Raw genomic sequence first — 22,968 nt, 5'->3', positions numbered from 1 at the left:
CAAATTGACTGCCAGGAGTACCTTTGTTTGTAAAGGTAGCCCAAGTATTACGATGTCATGGGACACCTCTATTAAAACACACAACCTCCACCGACATGTAAATAATTCCCAGATCACAGCTTTATTATTCCAGGATTTCCCCGACCTCGTAGCCCAAATGACGCAGCTCTCCCCAGGTTCCCGCCTTGAGAAGGCAACAGATAAATGTGGAAATAAAGACATGGTAGGTTAAATTCCGGGTCTCGCTACACATGACAACGGGATCTTCGATTCAACTGACAGACGAACAATACCCCATTTTCCACGGGAGACACTTCTTCTATTCACTTTCATGACAGAAACACAAGTTGTGTCCTGGGATAAAAACGAATCGAGTGAGCGGGTATTTAGTGCACTAGCCCGGACATCATCATCATTAAAATAATAATAGTTAAAATATTAATAATTAAAATAATAATAATTAAAATACTAATAGTAATAATAATAATATCCTAAAGCCTACAGCTTTAAAGGAAATACAAGCCTGGTATTTTAATTCACATTTCCTATTACTACCAAGCACTTTTAGCCTTAAGTGAGCAAAAAGAGGATCTGATATTCTTTCAGCTTTGCATCTGAGAGTGATTCAGATGCTGGAAGCAATTTGTTTGCATTTTACATCGCGTCCCCTACACCCTGGGCTGAAATAGGGCCCGATCCTGGAAACTCTCAACGTCCTGTGGGTCGCAGCATCAATCGAAGAGATGTACCATCTGCTTCGGAGTTGGGAGATATGCAACAGCAAAACGTGGGTCTCTCTCCCGTCTCCTCCTCTTGCCCAAGCACAAATTCCCACCTAAAGCACTGGCTGAGACTAAGAGAGAGGGACTTAGAGAGTTTTCCAAGGGAAACATAATTTTCTAAGTCTTTTATAAGTTGGACGAGTTTCAGGTTCCCATGCCAACATTATAAGGAGATTTTTTTTCCTTAGATGAAAGTAACAACGATTCTAAAGAAAAGGGTTTGCAAAGGGGGCCCGTTTGACAGAACATAGATAAAGCAGAGTAATGATGTTCAGCCTTTAACATCTCTCCACTGACCCTGTGCAGAAAAAAAGAAAATTGTTTTCCGAAAATTGTTTTCCAAAAATCGTAGGCATGGGGAAGAACAGATTGGGGTTTGTTTGGGTTTTGCCGGTTCGTTTTGCTGAGTGACAGAAGGAAACTACTCAGACGCAATATTCAATGGGGCGAATACTTTAAAGCATGACTCGAAGCTGAAGCCAGCGGGATGTGCGTCGAGCTCCTCATCATCAGAAGCGTTATGGAGAAATACAAGATCCTGCCTGCAGCGCTTCAGTGACCAACCAAACAGCAGTTTGTCAGTAACTTTATTTAGAGAAAAATAAAATAAAATAAAACAAAATAGCATGACAAACCGGAACCAAGACCAAAATACTGTATCCACTGTACATCATTCATTAGAAAACAAACATACACCACATTTGTATTCTACCGAACAGAGAGTGTATTTCCCTTAAAATGATATAGTGCGTGCTTTTAGATTCATGCTTTTCAATATGTAATTTACATTTGTTACTCAAATATTATCTGTTATAAATAATTGCAACTTGATCAAATGGTGCACCTGTTATATGCGAACCTCTTCAGTGCTGCAAGTGTGGCTTTTTGTTGCTTTTTTTTAATTATTATTTATTTATTTATTTCAAGAAAGCTGCTGGTATTGCTTTAATAGGACCCGAGAAAGCACATCTGAGGTGTCAGATAAGGTGTACAGACGCCAGAGGTGCCCGTGACCTGGGTCTTATGCTGCGTCCTACGGCTTGGATCGCAGGAACAAGTGGTGGGAGAGCACATAATAAAAAATCGCTTCCAAAAGGCACAATTTCCTCCACACAAAGGTACAATAAAAATATATGGCCGCTAAAATACGGGCGCCTATGGGGGTGCGCTGTCTGTTCGGTGGGATCCCAGGCCCGCCAGGGTTTCGCCCCCCTTACTTTCCCGGCCCAACTCCCGGCCGCCCAGCCGCCAGCGGGTGCCAGCCAGCCCGCGCTTCCCCGCGACACGGCCTCCCTTGGAACCGCCCCAGCTCCGAGTCAGCGGGAGGGGAGAGCTCCCTCTCCGGACCGGCCCACTCTGCCCCGGTCGCCTCCCGCGTCACTGCTCGTGGCTCCTGCTGCCGCTCTCCGGGTCGCTCTGGTCGTCGGTGAAGCAGACGTCCACGTCGCTCTCGTTGTCAGTCTTTTGTTCCTGTTCGGGGGCCGCGTAGCCAGAGTCACTCTTGTCCTCGGCCGCCTTGCCAAGGCTCTGTCCCGGGTGCCGGGACTTGACGTGCCGCTCCAGATCGCGGCGCCGCACCAGCACCTTGCCGCAGTACTCGCAGCGGTAAGGCGTGTTGCCTTCGGCGTGCAGACGGATATGCTTGTTGAGGTTGCTGGGGTCCCCAAAGGGCCGCAGGCAGACCTTGCACTTGAGCGGCTTGTAGCCAGTGTGAGTCCGCATGTGGATCTTCAGCCCGTACTTGCGGGAGTACAGCTTCCCGCAGTAGAGGCACAGGTGCCCGGTCTTGGGCTTCCCGCCGGCCGCAGCTGCCGCTGGCAGGGCCTCCAGCCGCCCACGGCCCTTCTCAGCCGCCAACTCGGAGAGCTGCTGCGTGTGCATGGCGATCTCCCGGTCGATGCTGGCCAGCGAACCCAGCTCGGCGGCGTGCAGCCCTGCCGCCGGCCCCCCGAAGTACGACACCGACTCGGGGTACTTGAGGAGGCCGCCCAGGTGCAGCTTCAGCGGGTAGTAGGGCGCGGCGCCGTAGAGCAGCTCCCCGTTGTAGACGGTGAGCGGCATCACGGGCAGCCCGCACTCGCCCGCGTACGCCTTCAGTCCCTCGAAGGGCGGCAGCGCGAAGCGCTCCAGCGCGCCCCCGGGCAGCGGTGGGTAGCGGGCGGGCGGCAGGGCGGCTCCTGGCAGTCCCCGCTCCACCTGCCGGAAGGCCGAGGCCTCCTCCAGCGGTGAGAGCAGCGGGAAGGCGCGGAGCCCGCCGCCGCACGCCAGACCGGCAGCTGCCGCCGGAGGGGCGGCCTCGCCCGGCAGCGCCCCGCACTTGGGCGGCGCCTCGGAGGCTGAGCGTCCCGCCTTCAGCCCTCCCAGCAGCTTGGAGAAGCCGAGGGCGGCGGCGCCCCGCGCCTCCTCCCGCAGCGGCCCGGCGGGGCGGAAGGCCGAGCGCGCCCCGGGGCACAGCGCCAGCCCGTTGCCGCCCGCCGGCCCCAGCAGCGGCCCCGGCCCGCGGGCGGCCCCTACGCTCATGTCCAGAGCCCGCTCCTGCTCCTCCTTGCCCGCCGCACGCTTGGGCAGCCCAGGCTTGGCGAGCGGCGGGGAAGCGACGGCGGCCTCGCGCTTGACGGGCTCCCGCGGGCCGCAGCCCGGCGGCGGGTGGGCGCGCAGCGCGGCGGCAGGCGGCTCCTTGGGCTGGAGGCCGAAGGCAGCGGGCCGGCCGTGGTCGTGGTGGAGGAAGGGGCGGCCGTGGCTCAGCGAGCAGTGGAAGTGGACGTGTGCCTTGAGGCTATTTGGGTACTTGAAGGTCCTCCAGCAGTACCAGCAGATGTACCGCTCTTCACCTGCGGAGGCAAGCAGAAGGGCCCATCAGCGGCCCCCGCGCAACCCCACGCATCTCAGCGCCTAGCCGCGCATCCCCGCTCCCCCGCCTTGTCGCGGCGCGGTGCAGACTCCGCGCGGTTCGAGCTGCGCTCCCGCGGACGATCGCCGTGAGGCAGAGGGGAGCAGCTGCTGCCGCGAGTAGTCTGTCGGGGGGGCCATCTGTTGGCGTTTGCAAAGGAGGTAGCGTATGTCAGGGAGTCGGCTGAACCGAACAAAGGCCAATCTAATGATCGTGAGCCCCTCATTACGCGGCGAGACAATATCCGATATGTATGGGCCATATGTAATCGTTCCCTTTCAGAGGACAATGCCCTTTGTGCCCCGTCCCCTAAACACTTCGGTTTCTCTAAAGCGCAACAGACCTCGGTGGCAGCGGCCCTGGTGACTCCCCGGCACGCAGAGGAACAGGCTTCTCTTTCCTTCTCCTGGCTCTGCCTTGCCAGGGTTGTCCTCCTGAGAAGGAGCATCTCCGAGCCCCGAAGGTGAAACGCTGCTTCTGCGGGCAACCTGCCTGCCTGGGTATCTTTATGTCTTTTCCTTTTGCCTCCCTTTTCTTTCTCCCTCTCTCACTTTCTTTCTCTTTTTTTTTTTCTCCTTTCCTTTCCCTTCCTTTCCTTTCCTATCCTATCTTTTCCCCCTTTCCTTTTCCCTTTCTCTTCTCTCTTTCTCTTTCCTTCTCCCTTCTCCTTCCTTCTCTCTCGTGTTATGTCTACATAGTATTAATCCTTCTCCAGCCCCGTCTCTCCTCGTCACAACAACATACCACTTAGACGTTTCGGGAGCCGCCGGGGCCCTCACGAACTGCTGCCCATCCTCACCCCGTCTCCAGCCGATCCTCACCATGTGACCAAGTGCCGCACAAGAACGAGAGGCCGCTCGGGCCTGGGACCAGCTCCTCACAATTAGGGGGATCCCTTGGGGTACGATGAGGGTGGGGTGGGGCACAAACCACCAGGAATGGGGCAGCTTCAGCCGGGGCAACGGCTGAATGGGGCTGGTCAGAAGGTCACCGAGGCGGGCACTGTGGCCTCAACCAGACCGAGGGGCTTTAACTCAGCGTTTGGGGCAGGGACGAGCCGGTGGCCGCTGAGCCGGTGGCCGCTGAGCCGGTGAAACACGAAGTCTTCGCTGTCCTCGGGAACTCGCGTGGACGGATCCGGGGCTATTGAGAGTGTCCCGTCTCCTGTGTGCTTGCTGTCGTACTCAGCCCTTCTTTGCTTGCTGCGAATCGGATGTCCCAAGCTGCGCGGCGTTACCAAGTCCTTGGACGCGGGTTTTCGCCCCGTCGAGGGGGGCTGGCGGGAGGAGGGAGCGTATCTGCCTGGCAGCGGCCGCGGGAGGGAGAACCGCGGCCCAATCCCACCGCCGTGCATAGCAAACCGGTCGGAGGATCGCTGTGGACAGAACGGCTTGCGGCCACCGACCGCTGCCGTCGTTCGCCTTTGCGGAGCGGTTCGGTCCTGGCTGTCCTCGGCAAGAGTTTGATAGGACCGGCGGCCTCCTGAGCGCCACCGAGCCAGGGCCGAGGCTTTTTCAGGCTCAGCTCTAGTCCAGCAACCATCGCTCGGGAGCGGGAGGGGGGGTGGAGAAAGAAACGAAAAATACCCCTTTCTCATCCCAGTAAACCCAAATAAATGAAGATTTGGAAAAGAAGATTTGCAAAATTTTGTTTGTTCTGAAAAAAAAGAAAGAAAAACAAAACCAAAGCAAAGAAACAAACAAACCCCCCTCTGACTTTCTTCTGCTGTGTTGTTTTGGGGGTTTTGTTGGTTTTGGATTTGGGGGGTGGTGGTGGTGTTTGTTTGTTTGTTGAGCTTTGTTGGCTTTTTCTTTTTTTTTGGGGGGGGGGGGGGAGGTTGGCCGTTGTTTGGTTGGCGGTTTTTGGTGGGACTTTGAGGTTTTTTTTTCCAGCATACTGTCCTTAAAGGAAGAGCACTTCAGCATTTGATGCGCTTATTCTCAGCCCGTTCTAATTAGCCTGTAAATGGTGGGGCCGGAAACACGGCAGATCCGCAGGCTCAGTCTGCAGTTAAGCCTTGCTTCGACGGGGCGGGGAAGATGCCACACGCCTGCTGCATCTCGCAGGCCCGAGATTCCTTGCCGTTTCCTCGAGCTGCATCCGCCGGCAGGGGCTGCTGGGCGGGGAGAGGGGGCAAAACCCAGCCCCGTGTCCTCCTTCCTGCAGCCAAAACTTCGCCAGAGCAGTTTTTTTTCGAAGGGGTGACTCTCCGCAGGCCCACGGCCTCACTGCTCTCCGTGGAAGGGTGGGACAGAGACGTGACGATGAGTTTCTTTTCCGGGTGAAGTTTTAGTGTAAGGAGGGATTTGTGCTCTTGCACATCGCACGAGTTGGGCAGGAGGTGAGCAGTCAGAGCCCGGTGTTTCTGCATTCATCCCTCCGGGTCGGATCCCGATTTCCCTTCGGAGCAGCAGGCCTCGAGGGCTGGGGAGGTCTCAACATCCCCCGGATCGAGCCCTTGCTCACCTCTCGGGGACTCCGCCGGCTGAAACATCTGTGTCGTGCAGGAGCAAGGGGGTCTCTCGTCGCCAGCTGAGCAGCCGTGGCCCGGTGTGGCCTACTGCCTTCCAGCAGGTCGCAGAGCCGCTGCCGCCCGGGGGAGCGGCCGGACGCCCCGGGATGGGCAGGAGGGTGTGCCGGCCACCTTTTAGTTTCGTCTTCTTTTCTCTCTCTGAATGTGCTGCCACCTTGTAATTTTTGTGAACACCAGTGTGATTCCAGCTAAGTCTCAGCTCGCAGCCCGGTGTCTTCCCCTTCCCGGTATCTTCGGATTTCCCTATCTGAACCTGATTTGACGCCGACTTAATTTTTTACCTCATACACCCTAATTTACTGGGACCGTCCAATGCCCGTTTGGATTTGACTATATGAACCTACCCACAAGATAACCTGAAAATAGGCTCTGAAGCTCTGACCGAGGAACATGGGAGATGCAAGAGGTATTTTTAAAGACTGTGAGGCCAAGTTGCTGTCTCGCACCGTAACACTAGCCTTGTTTCACAGAAATCCCATTTGCCTATCAAAAGATCATTAAATTGTACCGAAGTCGGAATGACTCGAGGCACGGGGGCCTTTCCATACGCTACTGAGTTAATAGATCACCCTTTAAACATAAGCAGATGGAGTCTTAGTTTAAAGGATGGCAGGTTAAAAGTCACTGCAGCTGTGCTGGCATTAATGTTTTCTAAGGGAGCAATTTGAAGGACCCACTGTTGCCTACCGCAGTTTGAGTTCCCGCCAAAGCTGATAATTAAGAGGATCTGGTTTGATTAATTTAATTTGATTGCTCGGAAACGAATGGTTGCATCTGTACCTTTCTCGTCGTGCGTTGGGGTGGCCGTGACAGGGATGTCAAACCACTGAGCCAGTGGGTTGGAGTACCAAACGGTGAGCTCCTCTCCCGGCTGGACATCTCGTAGCGCCCGGTAGAAAATCTGGGAAGGAGGAAAAGGAAACTTCTTCAGGAGGCTTGAGAGGGGAGGCAGGTGATGGAGAGCAGTATCAGGCCGGCCCGGAGCCGCGAGTGGTGTACCTGTCCTCCTGGCAGATCCGCAACAGCCTCCAGTGTCTGCTCTTGGGAGTTTCGGGCAGCTCGGATTAACCCTATCCACTCCAGAGCTGAGCTCCCGGCTTCATCCACTAATTCCCCTCTCACCATCCGCACCTGGAAGACAGGCGGCACCGCTGTCACTTCCACGCAAGACTAAAGAGAAAACAAGCAAACAGCTTACCCGTCCCCCTGCCTCCTTGCCTGCCCTCTCTGCCATGCCCTGCGAGCCTGCTGTCCTACACCAGGCAGGTGCCTGGGCATCGCATCTCGGAAGCAGCGACCAGAGCATCTCGTTTTGTCGGCCTTACATCCTCAGCCTCCTTTGGGCAGGAACTTTTCCGGCTCGCAGGTGCATTGGGAGAGCTGCGGCCAGCCTAGGAGGGAGTGGGGGGGGGGGGGGTCTGCTCTGCAGGAGTCGGGATGGAAGATCCCCGTCCCCAGCACTGCGAGGGGAAATGGGATTTTACCCTCAGATCACACTAGTCCAAATGCACCTCGTTCAGTCGCAGCTGCTACAATTAGCTTAACGCTGTATTAAATGAGCAGGTAAGATGTTTTTTTTTTTTTATGGGTTTGTGCAGTCTTTGAGTCGGTGCAACACAATCGCGACACACACGACTTGTCGGGACATGTGGAGGGGGAAAGGGGAGAAGGATTCTGCCTAGCTACAAAGTCTCTGTAGCCCCATACTTCATAATCTGTTTGCCCATACAAAGAGAAAATGAAGTGCCCGTTCCCTGAATGACCGTGCAATAAAAGTCACCGGAACAAAGCGGTCTAAAGCGAGAAACCAAGGGAGCCAGATGAGAAATAAATTTGAGTGGGCTGGCAGAGCGTTTAAAAACAATTAAAGGCCATTAAAAATCCGAGCGGAACGCGTGAGCCGCGGCTGCCCGGGGGGTCGAGGAAGGGCTACCACCCGCAGTACCCTGAGGAGCCCGGTGGACGGGGCGAGCACCCTTCACCGCCTCGTCCGAGCATCGTCCCTGCTCGGACACGCACTGACCTCGGTGCCGACAGCCGGGAGGCAATCACCCCCTCCCGCTCCGGCTGTGCGGGTGGTTTGTGGGTTTGAGGCTTTCCGAGAAGGCCGAGCCACTGCGGGCTGCCCCGGCCCCCAACCACCCACACCCCCTGCCCTGGAGGACCCCCGGTCCGCTGCCCCGCTCTCCCCTGCGGCCCCAGTCAAAGGGCTCTCGGCTGGGGAGAGGGATGGAGGGACACGGGGCACAAACCCGAGCCAGCTGCACCAGAGGCACCATCGGTGCATCTGCTCCTCCCTCGAACAAAACCCGGGGACTGAGAAAGCCGCATGTCCCCTTCTCACCGGGGCTCGGGGTCACGAAGTCAGCCCTGCCGGGAAGGGGCAATGCCCGAATGAACGAAGGCCAGCGGGACGGGGGCCGAGAGAAGACATCAGCACCCTCCAGCACCGGGCACCAGGCACGGGGCTGAGGCGACGTTTTCAGCACGTCTGTGTTCAAGGCGGGAGAGCCTCCGCTCCGCCGGGAGAGCCGCTTGGTCCGCTGGCCTCGTCGCGGAGGCGAGCCGGGCTAGCTGACCCCCGGCGCTGGCGTGGGGGGGGAGAGGGTATGGGCGACTTCTCCTGGCAAAGCCACAAGGAGACATCTCGGGACGCTCTGGACATGCTTCCCTTCCCTTTCCTGGCTTGTTCTAAGAAGGAAAGATCGAAGGCGGGGAGGGGGGAGCTAGAATAGCAGCCTTTTCTCCTAAGCCGTCTTCCCCCGGACGAAGGAAAAGCAAGGTCCAGCGGTGCAGCAGAAACCGTCGGAAAATACCTTTTTTTTGGGTCCTGGCTCCCTGCGGTCTGACAGGTACTTGCCCAGTTTGAAGGAGCCCGGCACAGGGCCCAGCCGCAGCCCCGCAGGGATGCAGCTCTCGGCGCTGACGCTGCCGGCCGGGGCCCTGCTGCTTTGCATCGCTGCCTCCGGGTGCCAGCGCTCGGGAACCCCAACTACTTAAGGGGGCCGGAGTGACAGGGGCAGGCGGGGAGGACGAGCCGCGGCGTATCCCCGCCCGCGGAGTGACGCGGCGGTGTTGTGGGCGCCGGCTTTTCAACGGGAGCAGGAGGGGTACCCCTTGGCAGGGGGATGCTCCGGGGCGCGGAGTTTGGTGAGAGAGTTTGGCTCCTCGAGCAGCTGCGGAGTCCCATCCGAGAGGGTCACATGGAGCCTTTCCCTAACCCTCCTGCATAATCAGGCGGAGTGAATGGCTGGCAGACAATGGGCCAGGCGACCTTCCCATTCCTAAAAATCCAATTTGTCAAGGGCAAAGAAAAGGCGCTGGTGAATCAAAGGTCTGGAGGGACCATTAATCCTCAGCATGGGGTATTGTCCCCGAGACAGTTACGATATTTTAAGTGACAAATCCACTGTATAATTTCTCCATAAATTTTATTTCCTTTTATTGTTCCTCGACAAACCAGTTTTGGAAAATAAGTGACTATTTTAAGTCTACTTGGCTGAGCCTTTTGAGGTTTAATATACTTCAAAGATTTTTAATTCTCTTCCCTTGGCTTTATTGTAAAGGAGATTAAACAAAGAGATGGGGAATGTTTTGAGGACTTGTTAACTTCTATTGATTCCCGGCGTGTGCCATACAGAAATTGGGCAGGTACTTGATGGGAAAACACCAGAAAATACCTACACTTTCTCTTTTTTAAAAAGAACGACCATATTACCATTTCAGTGGGTTGGTTGCAGGCCAGTAATCTGTTCAGTAGAGCTTTGATCCTTAAGGAGAATGAATAGCTTCAAAATATGAGCCGTCGTAGCCCCTGTAAAACACAACCCGCTGCACCTGTGAGCGCTGGGAAGCTGTGGTTGTAGTTCCTGTGATGAAGAAAAAGGGACAAGAGCAAATAGAGACATACAGGCAAAGGGAAATGAAGGGGCACGACCAGCAGACAACACAGATGTCTAGCAAGCAGCCTGTGGCTGCAATCTTAGTTTAATACATCCACAGGTTCCTCTCCCACAAGCAAAATGGCTTGCATCGAGGCTGCTTTCAGAGGAGGAACCTGCAAAAAGCGGTTGTAAATAAAGCCAGAAGGACGCCGTTCGAACAGAGTGTGTCTCTGTCCCTCCTCTTCGCATAAATATTTTAATTAAGATACAACGAGGTGCCAGAATTACGTCATCTTGTAACTCAAGCTGGGGAAATGACCCAAGATTTTTCCAGGAGCTGAAGAGGAAAGGTGTGCGACTTTTTTCTCAGGCACATGCAACAGCCCAGCTGTGCCTGTCAGACCAAAGTGTACAGTAACAAATTCAGTGATCCATTTTCGCTTTTCTAGCCAGGTCTAGTCCCCGCTAGCATGTTTACTCCTCTCCGTACCTCGTAACTCTCCAAAAAGAAGATTGTTGAACCTTTCTCTTGCGGAGAAGTTTCACATGCAGATTTTATCCAATGCTTTCAGAAGCAATTGCAGATACGGATTCCCCTACTCCCCAGCACCCCCACCCCACCCCCCTCCTGGCCCCCGGCGTTTTTCTAATAGTCAGACCTAATACATTTCAAAAGAACCCCCCAAAAGCTACGCTTAGAGGCGCATCTGCCGATAGGTGCCAGGTAACCGAGTGGCTCTTCTGAAGTAATCCCGCTTTCTGCAAGATGAAACTTGGCACATCACTTCCGACGTGATCCTTACTGTGGGCTTTACCCTGGATCCGCTTGCCGCCGTCACGCGTGACACCCACCGTGGGAGCACGGGCCAAGGGGAATACGCAAGGGCGACGAAAGCGATTTTGAACGGGCACGTCTTAGGATTTGGCGGTTGCAAAGATGCTCTTCCCTCTCATTGCGCAGGGAGAGCGATGGAGTCTCAGGCCGGCGAGTTACCGCCGCTGCTGTCTTGACATGCGCCCACACCGAGCGCTGTTCGCTCCGGTCCCGCAAGGCACCGGCCTCTGGTGCCCTGAAATGTCAGTGTCAGTGCTGGGACCGGCGGGGAGAGGAGGGCTGACGGCTCCCCCCGTCCCGCCCGCAGCGCTGAGCTCCTCCGGCCGGGCTGGACCTGGACGGGTTGGGGCGTTCCCTCCGCCTGCTCCGGGGGATGCTGGCCGGCACTGGGCTGTGAATCTGTTTTTTATTAATGATACGTATTGGCAAGCACAGGAGATAGATGTCTCGCTTGCCCCCCCCGTAGCATCAATGATCATCGATCGCATCTCTCCGGGGTGCAGTGGCAGGGACTGTCCCGGGAGAGCGGAGGCCGGGTGTGTGTGTGTGTGTGTGTGTCTTTTTCACTTCGCCAGGGTAGGGAAAGGAGGCGGGAAAGAGAGGATGTGGGGAACTGAAGATGACCCCTTTGATCAGTGGCCTGAATGGGGAAAAATGGATAAACAAGAAGTCGAGGGCAATAAATTTAAGCCATGAACATGTCCCTGTAACCTCTGGGCTGCCCACTTGAGGATGAGACCGGGCTGAAATTCCGGGAGCCGCAGAGGTAGAGAGAGAGAGGGCTTTTAAGGCGACCAAGGTACCCTACTGCTCCGCCTCGGGAGCAGCTCCCTCCCAGGCCTTAATGAGTCAAAGAGCGTGAACGACACGCGAACAATTTTATCAATAGGACCATGTAAAAGCCGACTGTGAGGAAAGTTATTTATTAATATAGCCGATTGTGGCTGGTTCCCATCCACTCAGAAAAGAAAAGCCTTGCTCTGGAAGCATTCACACCAGTTCTCCAATTTTTATTCTGTCCTGTGGCTCAAAGTTGAAGTTCCCCAAGTGAAATAAATTGTCCACAAAAGAGGAAAGGAACCACATTTTCTTTTATTTTTCCTTCCCTAAAAAGGAAGGGTGAAACCGATCTAATGTGCCCACTGGAGCAAGATGCAGCATGAAAGGCCGGGTGTTAAAAGTAAAAGCAGCCTTTGGAGCAAATGGGATGGAAAATTAAATGAAATTAAATAGCTTGAACGACCGTATTGTCCCTTATTAAAAAGACACATTAATTACATGGTTTCAGCTTTATTCAAAGACAATGTTTAGACTCAATCAAAACATTCCACTATTCCTTTATAGACTTAAACCGGGCTACTAGAGGCATCATTAAAGCGAGATCACTTTTGCCCAGAGATGCGATGAAAGTTATTTTCCTCGGCGGCCCTTATTTATGCCCACTGCTGAACTGCCGGTGCCCCTGAGTAACACTTTGGCACACTGTTCTCCCTGATTTAACAGGTTGCCCCATAATGAGGCATGAATGTTAAGGAACAACAGTCATCCAAAGAAGCACAGTTGCAGAGAGCAATGTCCCACCAGGGAGCTCCATTCAAACCATCAAGCCTCTCCGGCACAGAGAAGGTTCAACACCACATTCAGACCAGCATGAATGCCTGTATACAGGGCCCGACTCATTATGCCGCCGAGCACCGCAGCGGAGGCTCCAACAAATGCTGCAAGTTCATTCAGCAGGCCGGGCTCTGCTGGGCGGCCCCGCCGTCGGCTCCCGGAGTGACCTCGTTCCCAAATGGCTTGGCCCCGACGGGGCGGCCCGGCCCCGGCCTGCGAGACGGAGCAGGGCAGAGCGGGGAGTCGACCCCGGGGCTCTGCCGCCATGGCCCCGCTACAAAGGGATGGGGATGCAAGGGACTGGGCAGAGGGCAGGGGGCGACTTGTGAGACCCTGAAATTCGGAAATCACCTTTAAACTGAAGAGACCAATGAGGTCTGAACATCTTTTATCTTTTTTCCTTTCTTAAAAAAAAAAAAAAAATTATCTCCTCTCCTCTTTCCTTGCCTTCCCTCCTTCCCCGTCCCCGCCTTCCCCTCTCTTTCGCAATTCCTGTACACCTCTTCCTCCACTTCGCTCACCTTCGGTCTTTCAGCCACTCTCCCTCCAACCTCCTTCCCTTTTCTACCCCTTCCCCCTTTCTGTCCCTTCCCACAGTAACAATTCCTCCCGTGCTCGCAGCAGCAGCAGCAGCGGCATAGGCAGCGGCAGGAGCAGCAGGGGCAACAACCGCCTCCAGCCGCGGCGCTGCCGGTGCCAGTGCCCGCTGCTGCGGTCGGGCGGGGCCGATCGGCGGCTGCTGCCCGGGCCGAGCCGGGTCGGGCCGGCGGCCCCCAACCAGCTGTGCTGTGCAGACGAGATGCGGGTGGGATATTAAAGCAGCTTTTGAATAGTAATTCAGGTTCTATGGGAACCCGGGCAGATGACAGGAGCCCGATTTGGTATTCGTATTGTTAATCGCGAGCGTCAGCCCAGATAGGATTTAAACACGTTTTGTGCTCGTTAAAAATTCCAGTGTAGGGGCTGAGATTTTTTCTGTCTTTCTCTCTTTTAGCCCAGCTTCAATTGGAGGTGAAACTTGCCGCATAAAGTATTCAAAGTCTGTCTAAAGTTGCCTTTTAACCGGATTCTCCCCCTCCCGCAGCCCCCAGCGTATCTCTTGGTTCTTTCGGTTGACATGGTGCAAATAAAAGTCAGTAAACTTGTTGCTGAATTGCAATGTTTCGGTGTACCTTATAAATTCATACCTTTTCTCCCTCGATCGCCTCAGAATGAGCCCCTGCCTCAATTCGATTTTCCTTGCTGTTGGGCACATTTAGGAGAGAGTCTATTTGTGAAGTTCATTTCTAGGCAAATGTATTCAAGAGCTGATTGGGATGAATAGGACCGTGTGTCAGCCGCCCCTAATTGGGATTAAAGCACTTCGGACCATATGCAGAGAGTGACAGAAATTCTCAGGTTTCATTGTGCTCAGACTTCCACCCGCCTGGACACTCCCGCTGGAAAAGGGGGATTTAGAAAGATTTCAGGGAGAAACTGAGGAAATAAAGGAGAGGCAGAAAATGACCGGGCTAATGTCCTTCGGCGGGGCTGCCAGCGTGGCATCTGCCGGGGGCAACAACGGGCACTAGTAGGACCCGGCGTGGCGGCGGGGTTAGGGCCACAGGCAGCCAGGAGCGACCCGGCGCAGGCTTTCACTTCAAGGGGATGAAAGGGAAAGGAAGGGAAAGGAAAAGAAGGGAAGGGAGAGGAAGGGAAGGGATACAAGCTCCCTCAGCCCCAAGATAGTAAGCTTGTATTTTGGCTTAGAAACACTGAGGGTTGCATGGGATGGGAATGAAAAACCCCACGAGGAAACCTCTCCCGGTGTTTCTAGCCTAAGGAACAGGATCCCAGAGGAGAAGGGAGGCAGGGAGGAAGAGAAGGGGAGATGTGAGACAGGCAGACACCGCTCCGTGCCCATCCTAGTACTGGTACCGGGGAAATGCGCGGTTTGGAAATGTGGCCCTGATGCGTCAGGAGCTGGGAGAGAGCTGCGCTCCGTGCACCGGGCTTGCCTGATCTAGCGGGAGATGCCCACGGCTAGCGGGTTGGACTAAATGATCTTTAAAGGTCCCTTCCAACCCAAAGCACCCCGAGTCTGTGGGCGGTTTTGTAACCCAAAGCTGCTCAACGTGCGTACACATCCACCGCGCTGCCTGCCCATCTGTTCACCCGCATGCCAGCGGTGCACGAATGGCCCTGGCCGGGTGGAGGTCCCTGCTCCTGAGGGCCACTTGTGGGACCACAGCGAGAGGCGACGCGCAGAGCCCAGGCCTGGCCTTTACGTTGTGACAAATCCGGGTGTGGGGTCGTCTGCATGTGGCTGCCCAAAACGTAGTGAGGAAAACATTACTTAGGTTAATGTTTTTTTAAGCTCTGTGGTGGCTTATCAAAACCACGACATTTAATCTCCTCAGCAAGACGGAGGAGAGCCGGCACCGCTACCAGGGCCTTTGTTTGCAGAGGCTACTTTGTCCCAGCGAGGTGACCGAGAGCTGGTGTCTCTCTGCAGCTCTCGTCCTCTCTACGCTCCTCTGCAAAGTACCCGTGGCCCCGACGGGGCGGATGTGTTCCGGAGTCCCCGGCAAGCCCGTGAGCCGCTGGGGTGATAGGAACACAGCTTTCCTCGACGACAGTGAGCTGGGTGTCCCCTTTGTACTCTGTGGGCAGATCTGTAGCGGTGGGAAGGGTCCTGCCCGCACCCCATTGTTAGCCAATAACGCTGCTCGCTTCTGCGGACACCTTTCCATGTGTCGTGGGTCTGCCTGGGTGGGGAGAGAAGATGGGTCTGACCTCAGCCCCGCGTCCCGGACATGGTGCTCCATTCCCAGCACTGAACAGGGCTCGGGATGCTCGCCTGGAAAGAAGCAGCGTGACTCTTTGCAGCATATGTCAAGGACTGAAGTCTGTTCCCCGGAGCCGGGGCGACCCGTGTTTGTTCCTACACACCCCCCCCCTCCCCCCCCCACCCCCCCCCCCGGGATCCAAATATCTGCCCCCGGGCCAGCCCGAGGAGAAAAGCTCGGCCCCATCAGAGAGCCCCCGAAAGTGATGCCCGAGAGGTCCTGCCGCCCGGAGGTGGCTCCTCGGGTTAGAAGCAGAGCTGCAGCCTACAGCTACAGCATCCATAGGTTTCACTCGTATATTCACAGGCGCCTAGTGAGCAGGAGGGATGCGGGCTTGCCTGCGTGTCTGTGCATATGCACCTGGAGATGTCTGTGTGTATAGGCACTCACACAAATATATTTAGAAGTCGGTGTGCTGGAGTCACTGTAATTCCTTTTTTCCCATGGGTTTCATGACAGGAGCGCAGGGGTGAAGGCCCTTCCTCTCCTTTCTGGCTGCCTTTGAGAGACAGGGCTATGACTTATGGAGAAGCATACTGTACATACAGAGCCATAGGTTACCAAACATAGAGAGGACGGATGCGCTGGGAAGCATCTGTAAAGGTCTGTATGCTCTGAGGAATCAAGCTGTTCCTGTGCTCCAGACAGTACTAGGGTAAAGAAGCAGAAGGTGCTGCCGTCCCTCCCTGTCTTCCAGTATCACAAATATCCCTGGGAATCCAATTCATGAAGCTGTATTCTTTTTGAGTCGGGCTTTGTAAAGACAGTGGTTGTACCACTTAAACCACACGGTCCTTTCACTTCTAGGCAGGCAACTAGCAATGATATTTCATTTCAGCCTGAGCTTTAATTGTTTGGGTGCTTTAAATACAGTGGGAGTCCCCTTATCCAAGCATTTCCACAGTCTATATCCGTCCTGACAGCTTGATAGAGCCGAGCCCGACCCTGAATCTCTTCCAGGGATGAAATTGTGCAGCGACAGAGGAAACCAAAGCATGCAGACAGAGCATGCATCCCTCAGATTACCCCCACTACCACATCCCTTCTCCTCCTCCTTCCTCCACCTCAGAGCACTCCTCCACCCTGCTCAGCTCTGCTATAGGCGAAAATTAATTCTTTATACACAGAGTAAATTTGTTGAGTTTTCCACAAGAGGTTACAGGGGAGCTCATCTCTTAAAATCAGCACTGTTGATTACAGGAAGGTTACAGCTGCAAAATGAGGCACACAATTTCTGTAAACTTTCTCCCCGAGGGGCAGCGTTATAGTACACCCACGTGGCTGGAGCTTATGGAAGGCTGCTTCCTGTGGAGGGGTGCTTCCTGTGGAGGGGTGCTTCAGACGGAGGGAGGGGTGGCTCATAGGAGGAGGCCAAAGACCTCGGAAGAAGTAGGTGCCACCGGTACTGGGATGGGAGTGAGGGCCGGGGCATGGCGGAAGAAAGGCACGGACCCATTCCCTCTGCTTTGGGTTCAGGAGTCGGCAGGTGAAAAGGACTGAGATTTCCCCTGTTACGCTCCCACTGATTCCATCATTTGATGTGAGGAGAGGCAGGGAAATAAATCATTGGCACAGAAGAGGTAAAAGGATAAAAAACATGGTAGGTGCTGGAAGGAACAGCCCACTGTTCCTGCAGTGGCACCAGAGAGTACGGCAGAGCTTGCTGCCTGGCTGGTAATGCTGTAAATGGAGAGAGAGAGATGGGCTTTGCCAGCAAGTGGGAGAAAGGGCTGTAAGAGAGCTGACTTCCTAATGAGCGACTATAATGCTGTAAAGGGTTTCAGCATTTTATGCTTTTCAAGATATGACTATCAGCAAGAAGGAAAAAAAACCCGAACTTTAGCAAAAATGGAGCCATCAGAAACTGTTCGTTACACTCCGGTAAACATCCCCTCATGGTGAAATCGTTGGTGGAGGCAGCAGGCAGGGCAAGAAAACGCAGCTTCTTCTAGCATGTGCAGCTCTCTAATTAATGAACCTGACAAACTGAAAAGTCTTCTCTGGTTCCTGTGGTTTAGCTTGTTTTTTCTTCTTCTTTTTTTTTTTTTCTTTTTTTCTGTGCATACCTGAAACAAGAAAGTATTTAGGTATTTCAATAATAGACATTATTTAAATTTTTCTAAATTTAGTATTTAAAGAAATGTTTAGATATGCAGAATAACGGAAGATAAACCCACATTATCTAGGACTTCTCTTAAAGTATGCCACGAAGTACAGCCGTTTTCCTTTTCTATTTTGGCATTGCATATTTTGATGCTGAAATATGCATCATTTTTGACAGCTTCGGAGTTACGAAACCAAAGGAACTTCTAGGTGTCATCTGTCGGAAATAATTTTTCGTTTACAGCCTGTAGATTTAACGTTGTTCTTTCTGTTATTTGTTTGTGCTATTAAAATAAAATTATTCAGCCTTTTTGCCCGATCGCCTGTGGACTGCTGCCCTCAGCTTCCACAGTGCCATCATCTTTCAGTCTAAATATTCAAATATACGTTTTACAAGAAGACAGATTAACCTCAAAGTTTCTGTCTCTATGTCTCTCACACGTACAAATAAGGGTACACCTGGGGCACACACATACAGAAGGGTTAGCTCTTCCAAAACTAGAAAGGAAAATCCTGTTTATCTTTGAATTTTTCCAGCAGGGCATGGTATTGGGTAGGGACGTCTTTTTAATAAACTGAGCTCCTTAATTTTTTGTAGAACGAACCCTTCTTAAAATCGGACTTGAATTAAGCTGAGCTCAAAATATCAGGGTCAAGCTAACCCCTGTTTTTGAGTCACTGGTCTTAAAACTAAATTTTGATGCCTACAGTACACGTATTTCTGCCTGAGGAAGGTGGCTTACCACCACTGTGTTTAAACACAATGTGTTCCGAGGTATTTGAAGAAAAAAATCGAGTGTGCACATTCAGCTACCGCTTAGGAGGAGTTTTCAACAGCCCCCGGGGCTTCAGGGCTCATCCCCAGGTACAGAAACTGCTCTCAGACGGTTGCGGGTTTGGACCCTTCACCACAAACATAACCCTATATGGAGGGAATACTTGATTCCCATCCACCCCTTATGAGCCTTTCAGACAGTTTTTTCTCTGGAATTTGAGACCCAGGCCAGTCCCCGAGGTGCCCTCATCCCCCTGTACTGGGCTGGCCCAAGACGCCAGCACCCCTTCTCCTCCCCATCCTGGCTTGCGGGATGAGCGCTGCTGCAGTGCCCGCCCCGTGGGAAGACCCCACAACCTTGTGCAGTTTTTATTTGAGAAAGGGCAACCCCGTCCTATATCAGGGACGTCTCTTTTCCACCAGTGCTTTACCCTGGGGAGGGGGAAGAAGAGTAAAAAAAAAAAAAAAAAAAGAAAAACAAAGAAAAAAAAGGAAAAACACGCAAAAAAGTAAAAATGAAAAAACAAAGAAAAAGGAAAATAGAAAAAAAGAATAAGAAATAAAGGGGGAGGGGAAAGAAGTAAAGAAAAAATAAAAGTGAAAAAAAAAAAAAATGAAAAGGCAAAAATCCCCAAACCTACTTGTTTTTATAATTCCGAGAGAGCAAAAGTAAGCCTGTCCTCTGGGATGAGTTCCCAGGAGGGGAAATATCCGGATATTCGTCACAGCGCACCTGAGGCTGTCACCCGGCCCCTTGTGCCCGCGGTAACAGCGAGCCCGGCTCTCCCAGTCCCTCAGTCCCTGCCAATACCCGCCTCTCGGCGCTCCGCCCGCAGCCTGTCCGCGGGAGAAGCCGCCCACAGACTTGCGCGGAGCGGCTGGGTACTACTGTCGGGGCACCCCGGTCCCGCTGCCCAACCGGCCCGGGCCAGGGGCCGGTTGTGTCGGAGGCGATTGAAACACGGGGCAAGAAGATGGCAGTTTCTCAGACACCCTTTGGGAGCCGGCAAAGCTGGGTAGAAAAGATGTGCATAGAGATGTGCGCATGCATGAAACCTGTTCGGGGGAATATAGATACGGAAATACACAATGCGGCAGTGATTTATTTTCTCTCACCGGTTATATAGTTTTTGCCTCGCTTAGCTAGTTTCAGACACAAACACCTCCTCAGCTTACGGGCTGGGGAGAAACAGTTTGCTGCCAGATCGAGCGAGGCAGCAAAGCCTCCTGCCGGAAAAGCCTCTCAAGCGTGATCCGCCAAAGATGCAACTAATTAACCCGCTTCTCCGTTTTCCGCTCATTTTTTCTCCGGTAGTATCAGGGCTTGCGGAGAAGCGGGGTTTCTCCTCGGGCCAGGAGCAGCAACCTCCCGGACGCCTCCCGGCTTGCTTCAAGGTTACCCGGTACCTTCGTGAAGCCGAGCAGAATCCCCGGCTCCCGAGGTCCCACGCTACCGAGTCAAACAAGAAAATACGTGTTCCTTATTTTATTTGAGCTAGGAAAAGCGGCACAACAGGGTTGCATACGCGGGCGGCTCGGGCTAGAGGCGGAAGGGCTCCTCTCCCGGGGGCAAACGCAGATTTCTGAATGAAAACCTGGAGGAATAGCAAGAAAGGAAGAAGTCCCGGGCAGGTGGGGAAAGACTCTTGCAAGCCTGGGGTAGTACCGGGACATCCCCCTGGTGCTGCGGGGGGACCGCAAGCCGGTTCCGTTTTACTGCAGCATCCTTTCCGTTGTTTCGGAGGGGCCAAGAGCTCAGGACAAACCCCGACACCCTCGGGGCAGACTTGCTTTCTCCAGAAGGCGTTTAGGATGAGGAGGGGTTCCCCGAGGCACCCGGAGGTGATGGTCAGGCAGCCCTGGGCTGGGAAGCAGCCTTGGTCACCCTCCTAACTTCTCAGGACGCCTTTCACCGCCCACAACGGCTTAATGTTTAACTGAAGGTTTGAGGAAGGTAAACTCCCTGCGAGGTACAGGCTATCTTAGAGACCTCCGGTCCTCTCCTCCTGTGCCCAGAGCAGTCACCCCGCCCCTTGCAGCACCAACACAGAGGAAGGAGAAGCCAGGACCCTGTTCAGCGCTGGTCTGTGGAGAGGGAAATGGGGTAATCCCCAAATACCTTTTCGGGGGCCTGCATTTCATCCTGCGAACATGGTCTTTCCAGAAAGGAAAGCCCTCCCTGATGGGCCACTTGCCAGAGAAGCGCCACCCGATGTCTGGGCTGCAGGTTGATCTACAACGGCTTGAAGGACACTTTAATCCCCATCTCAGTCTGAGTATGTTGCTCAGGATACGGCTTTACCCCAGGCCACCCCCTGAAAAGGCACGGAACCCCTGAGCCTTGGGGACGGGAGCTGCACCAACAGCTGACCAGACAAGAAAATATAATAAAAAATCAATCCAACACAACACCGATTTGATACTATATCCTGCATATGTTCCTGTTGTTTTACTGAGAGGAGGTGGGGTTAAATGCCAGAGTGTCTGTGACCCAGAAAGGAAACCCTTTGAGATAGCATCCTACTGTATGGGAATGCTGGCGATTTTTAGAATTGTGCAGGTTGGTAGGAGGTGGCTGAGAGCATCTTTCTGGACCAGCTACCCTCACCAAGGAGTTCTCACAACAGAGCTGATGCTTTTAATAACACCTCATTCTCTTCTCATTTATCCTCATGTCATAAACTGGACTCTCATTATTTGAAAGTCGTTCCCTCATCTAATGAAATTACCCTGAATGTCTTCTACATAGAATATTAAATGGTTGCCTTTGCGAGAGTCTTTTGTGTGTGCATTGGGGGGAGGGTGCTTCAAATAAAAAATTCTCCAGTATAAATCCATTGCCCCTGAAATTGTCACTCAAAAACAACAGGATCCTTATGTTCAGATATGCGCATGACTGAGCAGCTGAATTTTTATTTCATATGTATAAACATTATTTGTGGATACTCCCTACTGGTTTGACATGCGGCCACATCCAGAGTCACCACTCCTCCAATCCACCTCCCTCATTGCAAAATATAGCCTAAAAGACCACCATTATTGAGAAGAATATCAGACAACTGTCACATTACCTAACTTAGTGAAATCATAACAAAGGCTTCCATTAGAAGTGACGTAACATAAGCTGGAAGGGGCTTTCAATTCCACTTAGATTTCTTTTCCCCGTTCCTTCCCTGAAACATCTCACATTCTTGGCATGTTTTGTGAAAGCTTGATTAAAGTCAGGAAATCTGGTTTTGTACCACTCGTTCATTTCCTGAGGGGATATTAAACAGAAGAAGGCAAACAGGAATGCCTATTGTCAGGTCTGTGAGAAGATATGTACTGTTTTCAGTTATTAGATGAATATGTAAATGTGTAAAAAAACTGAGAGTATTAGCAGAGACTAATTTTTTTTGTGAGCAGCTAAGGGAAGGGGCTAAAGGAAATGTTGTATTTGAAACAGTGGTGGAGGACCCATGAGGAGGAATATGCATCACCCTTCCATAATTTTAAATTCTATTTATGACATGTGGATTGGAAGAAGCATTTTTGTAAGAAAAGAAGAATCTATCAAAGTATCCTGTGTAGTTTTTATGTAGCGATGCACTATTAAGTATATTCAATGTTTGTGACAGGTTTTATCAGGGGGGTAGTGGGGGAAGAGATCAGTGAGAGCTGACAGATAATTTCATCTCACAAATACAACGAAGTATAATTTTACCTGCAGGTTCTTGGATGCGATTTTTTCATCCCATATCTGGACGTCCCTCAGAGCAGCAGCCAGGTCCAATGCTGGGCAGGAGACATCGGCGCACACTGCAGCACTGCACATCTGCTTCATGAAATCTTTGTTTGCCTGTTTTGACAAAAGCACACAGAGAGGACATGGTAAATAAAGCAATCCTCAGCACTGCTTCTGGAAAAGAAAGGCTGTAAAGCAATGTCAATGGGAAAAAGCTCTGGAGTCTGCTCCCCGCCATGCCCTTGTCCAGGAAACCACCTTCCAGCTGGGCCTCCAGGGAGATGGAGCCACAGCAGTATCCACATCCTCCAAGAAACATGGGAAAGCACATGGTCCCACAGCTCCACACCAGCCGCAGGACTTCTGGCCTGGCAATGGGCATCCTCAGCATGCTGCAGTCAAGACGAGCCTTTGCCCTTTTGCTCAAGGGATGCTGCTGGGCTGGAAGGACCCCTCAAAGCACTGGGAGCTTCCTGGGTGCTGTGGCACAGGAAGGATCTCCAGCATGGCCGGATGTCCCTTTGCAGGGCACCAGGAGGGTGGCTGAGTAGGGCAATGTATATCCCAGAGGCTTTTGCTTCTCTCTGTGTGGGGCAGGGAGTGTTTCTTCCTCCATAACTCTGGTACTAGTGTGACCTGCTGCAGTGCTGTGAAACGGGGTCATGCAATGCGAGGCCTGTCCTGTTGGGAAAAGGACAGTCTGGGAGCAGGGCTGGCAAGACCCTGTGATGCCAAGTGCTCCTGTTCCAGCAGCATTAGACAGCCCCTACGTTGCCAGGTGCAGGGCAAGCAGAGCTGTCCCTGTGATGCCAAGTGCTCCTGTTCCAGCAGCATTAGACAGCCCCTATGTTGCCAGGTGCAGGGCAAGCAGAGCTGTCCCCTGTGCCCAGTGTGCAGTGAAGCAGTGGTATTTACCATAGCTGTGTCAAGTCTCCTGCTCGGTCCCTACTAAATATTTTGTGCCACACTGTAGCACAGCATCTCAGAATTGTTTTGGTTG

The 22,968-nt window shown here is 53.0% G+C and overlaps 1 protein-coding gene across 1 annotated transcript; it reads right to left on the bottom strand.

The window, feature by feature from the left end:
• Positions 1-1,117: 1,117 nt before the first annotated feature.
• PRDM13 (PR/SET domain 13) lies at positions 1,118-9,599 on the bottom strand. Its single transcript, XM_062608129.1, has 4 exons — positions 9,022-9,599; positions 7,205-7,336; positions 6,986-7,106; positions 1,118-3,613 (listed from the first exon to the last, which is right to left on the bottom strand). Exons 1-4 carry the CDS (start codon positions 9,160-9,162, stop codon positions 2,160-2,162), a joined length of 1,848 nt encoding a protein of 615 aa, XP_062464113.1. The 5' UTR covers positions 9,163-9,599; the 3' UTR covers positions 1,118-2,159.
• Positions 9,600-22,968: the final 13,369 nt, after the last annotated feature.

The sequence above is a fragment of the Pezoporus occidentalis genome, unplaced genomic scaffold (genome assembly GCF_034315485.1).
Source record: "Pezoporus occidentalis ecotype Australia unplaced genomic scaffold, CSIRO_AGI_Poc_V1 ctg13, whole genome shotgun sequence".
In the NCBI taxonomy this organism is placed as follows: Eukaryota; Metazoa; Chordata; class Aves; order Psittaciformes; family Psittacidae; genus Pezoporus; species Pezoporus occidentalis.
This window is presented reverse-complemented; position numbering and strand designations above follow the sequence as displayed.